Source organism: Mandrillus leucophaeus, unplaced genomic scaffold (genome assembly GCF_000951045.1).
Source record: "Mandrillus leucophaeus isolate KB7577 unplaced genomic scaffold, Mleu.le_1.0 Scaffold1174, whole genome shotgun sequence".
Taxonomy (NCBI): domain Eukaryota; kingdom Metazoa; phylum Chordata; class Mammalia; order Primates; family Cercopithecidae; genus Mandrillus; species Mandrillus leucophaeus.
In genome coordinates this window covers 615,199-624,455 of record NW_012100032.1, presented here as the reverse complement: position 1 = coordinate 624,455, position 9,257 = coordinate 615,199, and the positions used below count along the sequence as shown (strand labels likewise).

General features: G+C 41.9%; 1 protein-coding gene across 5 annotated transcripts in view; it reads right to left on the bottom strand.

The window, feature by feature from the left end:
- Positions 1-2,541: 2,541 nt before the first annotated feature.
- The window catches only part of DYRK3 (dual-specificity tyrosine-(Y)-phosphorylation regulated kinase 3), a 16,573-nt gene continuing 9,857 nt past the window's right edge, over positions 2,542-9,257 (bottom strand). For all 5 annotated transcript variants that reach the window (XM_012001123.1, XM_012001117.1, XM_012001139.1 and 2 more), the window contains one exon: positions 2,542-4,351. In XM_012001123.1, coding sequence (XP_011856513.1) covers positions 2,774-4,351 — 1,578 coding nt within the window. In that variant the 3' untranslated portion in view covers positions 2,542-2,773. The remainder of the gene's footprint in view (positions 4,352-9,257) is intronic.

Below are 9,257 nucleotides of genomic sequence, written 5' to 3'. Positions count from 1 at the left end.
CTGATCTGCAGTTAAGCCAGGTGTGCCATCTCCTTCATCTGACTTGGATCCTGCTCTGGACTTTAAGGAAACATCTACCTGGCTAGCAGTTCAAGGACTCAATATAAAAATAACTCATGCTTTGTTTCAACTGGAGGGTCGTGACACAGTTGGGCCTACAAGAAAATCATTCATAAGTCAATGTAAGCTCGTATCTACTGAAAAAGTAGATTTGAGTTTTTTGAGTAGATGTGAGCTTTTACACCCTATGTTATGATGAAGAGATTCACTGAAGGATTCAATCGTGCTGTACTACTTCCTGGAGTTGGCAGAGAAATCATGCATTTCTTGGTAGTTGAAGAAGGCTGATCCAAGTACACAGTGAAGAGGTGTTCCCATTTCTCAAGGTGTTTCATCTTCATGGCCATGAAGATTTAGCACCTGCAAAGTTCCCAAAACTATACAATGCAGTTAATGTGGGGAAGCAGACGTTGGATAATTCATTCAGAGACTACCAGTCTTCCAAAGAGTCACTATTTTGACTAGCAGATCATGAGGTAGGTTAGGCAGTTTCAAGACCTCCCTTGAAGAAAGCAGTGATGAGTAAAGATGACGAGGATGGGTTATGAGCAGCATTTAGTGTGACATGTGAAGAGGTCAAGATACCACTATCAGACAAGAAAACCAATGACCAGACAAATTTCACACAGCTTCTTCAGACAATGCAATCAAGAGATAGGATGCAGGCTTAGAAAGAAAGAAAATTCAGCAGCAGTTAGAGGGATCTAAAGGAGTTGTATATTCATTGCCTTCTGTAAACCAGGAGTAAAGGAGATAATTAAGGTTTTAAATAATCCAGTTTCTTAGTCACCAAAAGTACCAAGACTTCCTCCTATTAATGAGGCTAAAGGCTCAGTTTAAGCTGTTCTCTGCCATCTGGCCTTTGTACTTGGGAGACTAAAGCCACCCTGGGCATTTAAATGAGAGAGATTTGCACTCTCTCATTTTTCACAGCCTGTGCTACAGCAATCATGACTACTTTTGGATAAAGCAAAAGTTCCCTAAATAATATACCCATGGTATTTTTCTTTTCTTTTCTTGTTACTACACTGCCCAACAAAAAGAGCTTCTTCCAATCTCGTCGAGTTTGCACCACATTCTAGAATAAATGGAACTGGATCATTCTGAGAACTATATTGTAAAAAGCAAATATTCTACTTTAAAGAACACACTTTTTTTTTTGGACAGAGTCTCACTCTGTTGCCCAGGCTGGAGTGCAGCCGCACGATCTCAGCTCAAGTGATCCTCCCACCTCAGCCTCCCAAGTAGCTGGGATTATAGGCATGTGCCACCACGCCTGGCTAATTTTTGTTTTTGTAGAGGTGGGGTTTCACCAGGTTGCCCAGGTTGGTCTTGAACTCCCAGACTCAAGGGATCCACCCACCTCAGCCTCCCATTACAGGCATGAGCCACTATACCCAGCCAAAAGTACACATTTAGGATACAACTTGAGCATACTTTTGTTCTGGAAGAGGACAGAAATAGAGGAAGGGACAGGAAAAAACAAACACAACCCAGTAGCAATGAGTTAGTTTCTGTCCGTTCTCCACCCTTCTAAGTAGGACACTGGCTTAACAACTAGTTTTATTATCAGCCCTCACTGTTTAAATCTTAGCAGAGAAAAAGAAAAGCTGTTGAAGAGAATAAAATTAAGAAACATAAAGGGGAAAACAACTGATTATCACCAGTTTCTGGATTTTTAGTTTTCTTCTAACTGAAGTTCACTCAGATCTAGGGAATAGCACTAAGCTTAAAGTGAAAGTAGGGAAAAATGTGGCACACTAAGGTGGCAGGTAGCTGTAAAGAGAAGAGGGAAGCATTTTTAAACTGTAGTAAGGTTTACCCGAGAGTGACTACTTTTATAAGGAAGAGATTCTATGAAAATGCAGCAAGGAGGCTGGTCCGTGGAGTACCACAAAGCTGGGGAGCTGCCGTTTTCATGCTGATTCTCTATCTTTAGCATTCTGGGTCAATTGTGGCAGAGCTGTTTTATCTTCCTTGGACACGGGAGCGGAAAGAAGGAGGGATGCATATGACTCAACTTTTAAATCAGCACCTTACAGGGTTATTTGGTAAAGTGGTAAGGCTTCTGTAAAATGCTTTGAGTGACTAGGAAACAAATCAGAGGCAAAATAAGAACATAATAACACCAAACATCAGAGAACTGAAGGGAAGAGGAATGAGTCACTGAAAACCAGGGACACCAACTGTCCAGGTCACCAACAGCTTCCTGGTGCTCCCCCACCCCACAGTCTGCTGTGAGCTCTTTCACCTACGATGAGCCTAGAGAATGCCCTACTGGGGTAAGGGACCTAGCATTGGCTTTCAGCCACAACTAACACCATATCCCAAATTACCCTTTCCAGAACAGACGCCGAGGGACACTAGAAGTGAGGAGTAGTTGGGATACATTTTTTGCTACACCTTCTATCTTGAGAGAAAGAGATTTAAGCCAATAGTATAATACATCAGTTGAAATACCTCTGACGATAATAACAAAGATGCATTGACCTATAAAAAGTCATTTAATGCATATTCCAGATGGCCAATACAAGCTGGTTAGGTAATTAGCCCTTGAAGAATTCCTTTATAGTCATATAAAAATGTTTTGTCTTGTTTAAAAAAAGTCTAGTCTAACAAAAACATCCACCAATGGGCTTGCAATTTTTCCATCTGCAGGTTTGCAAGATCATAAAAATACATACATATGCATCTCTGGGCATATCTCTGTCCACTAGCTAATCAGTTTTGGCAACACACTGCATAGGGGTATACTACCATTGGTTTCTGACATTAAGTTAGCTTTAAGCTTATTAGCTATTCCAACAACTGGAGGCAGCTTACAACCCAATCCCTGGAAAGCACTTGCAGGATTAACTATCCGTTTCCCTGACACCTTGTCTATGGTGGTGAGAGGTCTGGGGACAGACTTGCTAATCCAAGGGTGTCTTAATGCTTGAGCTGGGGTCAGGCGGGCAGAGGGGTCCCAGTGAAGACACCTTTTCAAAAACTCTATAAACAAGTAGTCATCACACCCTTTCAGTGCTGTTCCCCAGTCTTTGCTGCCCGGGGGACCCCGCTTTTTACCCCTACGTGAGCGACCCCCTACAAGCACAACCCTCCCATCTGCCTGAGTAGTCACAGAGCAGTAGCGGGGTATGCCCTTGGAATTAATAAAGTACTTGGCACGTTTGGATTGCTCCAGAAGTTTTGGTGGTGGCATCCCTAGAAGCTCCATCATGCAGGCCAACTGGTCTCCTTCATCCTCTCCAGGGAAGAGAGGCTGTCCTGTTAAAAGTTCTGCAAGGATGCAGCCAAAACTCCATATGTCAATCGGTGTGCTGTAACGGCTTCCTAAGATGATTTCTGGAGCTCTGTAGAACCGAGACTGGATATATGTGTAGAGCTTCTGGTACTCGAAACAGCTGGACCCAAAGTCAATGACCTTGGTTGAACTGCGCCCGTGGTGTTTCAGGAGAATGTTTTCTGGCTTCAGATCGCAGTGAATAATCTTATTTTTGTGGAGGGCATCCAAGGATTGCAAGATGGACTGGGCAAACTTGCGTACCAACTGGACGCTAAAACCCTGAAACTTGTTTTTTTTAATCAGCTCATAAAGGTCTATGCTCAGCAATTCAAAGGCCATGCAAACATGGTTCCGGAATGTGAAACTTTCCAGCATGTGGATAACGTTCATACTACCAGTTTTATCCTGTTTTTTAAGATGCTCCAAAATCCGGATCTCCTCAGCTGCTTGACGATGAAAGCGCTTCTCATTGCGCACCATTTTCAGGGCCACGTACTGCCGCAGTTTGTGATCATAGACCCTGGCCACCTGCCCAAAACTCCCCTTGCCAATAATTTTCAGCACCTCATATCGATAAGCTAGATGGTCTCGAGGTACATGAATGTAGGCCCCATCTGCATCATCATACCCCCCATTATTGGGACCACCAATAACTCCATGTCTTTTTTTGGCATTTGGACCTACAAAGTAAATTTCTGGATAATTAATTATTTCCAGCTTCTCATAGGCAGTGAGGTGCTGTTTATATTGCTTCAGGGCTTGTTCTGGAGTCAGAGGCACCACTTTGGGTGCCTTGGATGAACTGTTGGATTTTACTGTATTCAAGCAATCTGAACTTTTACCCTGAGAAACGGTAGGAGAGCATTTTTCAGAGTCACTGATGCCATCTGACTGAACAGTATTGGATTTTCTGTTGCCAAATTCTTGAAACAGCTGTTCTACCTTCATCTCACCTCCATCCAAAAAGTGCTGAGTATGATCTCTTGTAAACTTCTCAGTGGTCATCTATGAAAGAGACAATGAATATGTTAAAGTCATTAAAGACATCAGAAAGATGGAAGAATCTTCCCTCCTTTAACTGAATAACATCAAAACATATCCAGTCATGTTTACTTTAAGGTTAAAATGATCCAAAAAGGAGATAAGAAAAGCAAGAGTCTCTAGCAACTTATGTTATATTAATTTTCAGACTCCCTGAATATTGCAGCCATCCCTAATCCCCATACATGCCTTGCTTTGTTCAAGACAAGATGGTCTTACCATGCCCCCCACATGCCAGGTTCCTCCTTACAGATGTGTCCTTGTACTGAGAATCCTTCTACCCCTCATCCCCTCGACTCCTACATTCCTTCAAAGCCCAGTTCAATTCCTCTCTCTTCCATTTAGAACTACTCCAAGCCCATACTAATTAACCTCACATCCTAACTGCAGTTTGTCCAGTTTATGCCACATAATTTGGTACTTGATTATGTATAATATATGCACTATCTTACACTGTTTACTAATTGTTTCAAGTATCTTCCCAAATCTTAAAGACAAATAGCATGGTCAAAATAATGCCTACTGAAGTGTAAACAGTAAGGCACCATCAAGTGACAGAAGCAGAATTTGAACCTAGGTCTTCTGGCTCCTATTCCAGGGCCCTTCCCATTAATATAACTCAGCTCCAGGTTCTGCCAGCATCTGTAGACTAGCAGGGCTGAATGTTGACTGTGGCCTGGAATCAACAAAGTGTTCAATCATACACTCCCAGGTCCTCATATAAATTACTGCAGCCTTTTAACTTAGTTCATTGAATCACAAAAGCTCTAAGTTAGAGAGAACTCTGGAGATCAACTGGACCAATTCTTCAAGTACCTGGTAACAGTGAGGGTCCAAGGTCCCTGGTGTGCTTCTTAAAAACTATTCCCCAGCAAGAGCCTACTTGATTAAGGAGTACCACTTCTTTCACTAGGTTTTCCACAGTCTTCTCCTGGAAGGGACAGTGACCCACAGAAAAAAGCTCTACTTACTCCTCTGAATTAAGATTCTTTGAATTGAAACAAGGTTTTTTGAAATAAGATGGAGGAAAAGAAGGACAAAAACAACCAAACACCTAAGTAAAATTAATATTAATTAATATTAAGAAAAAAGGGTGGGTGCAGCACACCAACATGGCACATGTATACATATGTAACAAACGTGTACGTTGTGCACATGTACCCTAGAACATAAAGTATAATAAAAAAAAAAAGAAAAAGAAAAAAGGGTAACTGTGAGATGACAGGTACGTTTAATTGGCTTGACTGTAGTAACCATTTCACTACCTGTATCAAAACAATTATATTGTACACCTTAAAAAATAAAATTTTTTCGCTGGGTGTGGTGTCTCACGCCTGTAATCCCAGCACTCTGGGAGACCAAGGTAAGTGGATCACTTGAGGTTAGGAGTTTGATACCAACTTAGCCAACATGGTGAAACCCTGTATCTACTAAAAATACAAAAATCAGCCGGGCATGATGGTGCATGCCTGTAATCCCAGTTACTTGGGAGGCTGAGGCACGAGAATTGCTTGAACCCAGGAGGTGGAGGTTGCAGTGAGCCAAATCATGTCATTGCACTCCAGTCTGGGTGACAGAGTGAGACTCCGTCTCAAAAAAATAAATAAAATAAAAAATAAAATAAACAATGTGGCCAGGCATGGTGGTTCATCCCTGTAATCCCAGCACTTTGGGAGGCCAAGGCGGACAGATCACTTGAGGCCAGAAGTTTGAGACCAGCCTGGCCAACACGGCAAAACTCCACCTCTACTAAAAATACAAAAAAAAAAACAAAAACAAAAACAAAAAACAAGGCCAGATGTGGTGATGCATGCCTGTAATCCCAGCTACTTGAGAGGCTGAGGCAGGAGAATCACTTGAACCTAGGAAGTGGAGGCTACAGTGAGCCAAGATCACACTACTGCTGCATTCCAGCCTTGGCAACAGAGAGAGAGAGACTGTCTCAAAAAAATAAAAAAAGAAATCAGTGAAAAATATTAAGAAGGGGCTGGAAAGATAAAAATGTTAAATCTGTTGTTAAAAATAAAAGGAAGTCTAGGATACTTAAAAGAACAACTGTTTTTCTCAACGGACCCTGAAGAATTATGTCCTTTATCTGTTTGATAATTTGAGAGAGCCTGTAGTATGAGGAACAGATTAATTCCAGAGGAGCTCTGGGCTACAGTTTTAATCTCTAAAAATGTAAGCTAAAAAGTGGTCAAACCTTTAAAAACTAGAAATTTTAATATAACCTAAGCAAAACAAAAATTGTATTTATAAATTACCAAAAATAAATAACAAAAAACAATATTAAAAAACATAAATGACAAAAATTTAAGTGTTGGCATACTTCAGACAGCCCCCGTAATTCAGTTATAAAAGTCCTTTTAAAAAATCATTTAATCAATTTAAATATTTATAGAACACTTATAGTTACATCATGTATTATATGATCTTAAAGTCAAGAAGCCAGTTCAAATGTAGCCACAGCTTGGCATTTAGTTTTAAAATAAAGGGGCCAGATATTGCCCAAGTACATACAGTCTCTCTGATACCAAAATAGAAACTATCACTGGTCAAGAATATAAACAGGCCTGCATATAGAATCTAAATATTGGCCGGCCGCAGTGGCTCATGCCTGTAATCCCAGCACTTTCGAAGGCCGAGGTGGGTGGATCACCTGAGGTCAGGAGTTCGAGACCAGCATGGTCAACATGGCGAAACCCTGTCTCTACTAAGAATACAAAAATTAGCCAGGCGTAGTGGTGCGCACCTGCATTCCCAGCTACTCAGGAGCCTGAGACAGGAGAATCACTTGAACCAGGGAGATGGAGGTTGCAGTGAGCTGAGATCGCACCACTGCACTCCAGCCTGCCATCTATCAGGGAATAAATCTGGTGGAACTAGGAAAAGAATTTCAATTGTTTGGTTTTAATTAGATTTACATAACGAAAACAAACATCTACAAGCATCTTGACTAGTTGTCCTTAAAATCTTTACTACCTAACTTTAATGCATCTAAATATTTACTGCTGAAGTCTCTGAAACACATCCTGAAGAAACAGGGAGTCAGAAGGCCTGGGTTGGGGTCCTGGCTATGCTACTTAAAAGTTGTAGGTCCAGCTGGGTGTGGTGGCTCACGCCTGTAATCCCAGCACTTTGGGAGGCCAAAGTGGGCAGATCACCTGAGGTTGGGAGTTGGAGATGAGCCTGGCCAACATGGTGAAACCCCGTCTCTACTAAAAATACACAAATTAGCCAGGCATGGTGGTGTGTCCCTGTAATCCCAGCTACTTGGGAGACTAAGGAAGGAGAATTGCTTGAACCCAGGAGGCAGAGGTTGCAGTGGGCCAAGATTGCATCACTGCACTCCACCCTGGGCAACAGAGCAAGACTCCTTCTCAAAAAAAAAAACACAAAAAAAACTGTAGATCCCTGTTGCCTTCCTGAGCCTCAGTTTCTTTATCTGCAAGATGTGGATAATAATATCTGCTTGTAGGATGTTGTCTAATTAATAATAATAACTTCACCAACTATAAAATATTTAAGACACTGGTTACAATTCAGCAAAATTCTCAATACATTGAAGTTTAAGTTCCTATACACCCTTCCCCTTCCCCTTTTCTCTCTTCTCTCTCTGGTGGCTTCCTCCATTTCTCCAGTCTGATCTCCCTCCATCAAGCATCTAGCACTAACTACACCTTCTGCTCAATGAAGGCCCCCACAATAGGCCTTCGCTTAGGATACACGGAATTGCCTCACCCACTTTCTCCCCACATAAAACATACTTTCCACTCGCTATACAATGGACTGTGTTACCTCTCCATGGATATTTGAACTTCAACAGAAGATCAATGCCCTAACCCAAAGGAATGCCTCTAGGAACTGCAGTCACCAGTGACAAGCTGTTAGGAAAGGTTATTTGTGGTGCAGGGTCTGTCCCTGAGAATTTCCCCTACTCTGCTTACATGTAAGGCTGCACTGGCTCTGAAGGCCTTCATTTCTGTTTGTGATAATGAGAGGGTCTCAGGTACACAACATAAAAAAGAACAGATACATATCAGAAATGTAATTTCCACGGAACTATTACAATAATATTAATGATATCATTTGGAGTCCCTGATTCATGGTTTTTCCTTAAGGTAAACCTAAATTTCTCTCCTTGCAAAATAAGTCTTACTTTGCCTTTGGGAACCATACAGAAATGTCCAAATTTCAAGTAGAAGCCCTCTGGATACTTAAAAGGGGCTGTGCTGTCCCTGTCTCCACCATTCTGTAGGTTTACCATCCCCACTACATCTGCCTCACCTCACCCAGCATACATCAGGCTTCCTCACTCTCCTGTTCACATTCGCAACATAGGCTGCACTTTATGTCTCTCTTACAGCATGCTCCAGAACCAAGCAGACTACGTCAGTGTAGTCCACCATCAAGGTCATCTTCTCCAGTGAATCTGGAGAATTCTGGGAGGTAATTTTTCCACACAGGGAGGGGTTCTCTTCTTTTATTATTATTATTACACTTTAAGTTCTAGGGTACATGTGCACAACCTGCAGGTTACATACGTACACACATGCTATGTTGGTGTTCTGCACCCGTTAACTCATCATTTACATTAGGTATATCTCCTAATGCTATCCCTCCCCCAGCCCCCACCCCATGACAGGCCCCGGTGTGTGATGTTCCCCACCCTGTGTCCAAGTGTTCTCATTGTTCAATTCCCACCTATGAGTGAGAACATGCGGTGTTTGGTTTTTTGTCCTTGCGATAGTTTGCTCAAAATGATGGTTTCTAGCTTCATCCATGTCCCTACAGAGGACATGAACTCATCCTTTTTATGGCTGCATAGTATTCCATGGTATATATGTGCCACATTTTCTTAATCCAGTCT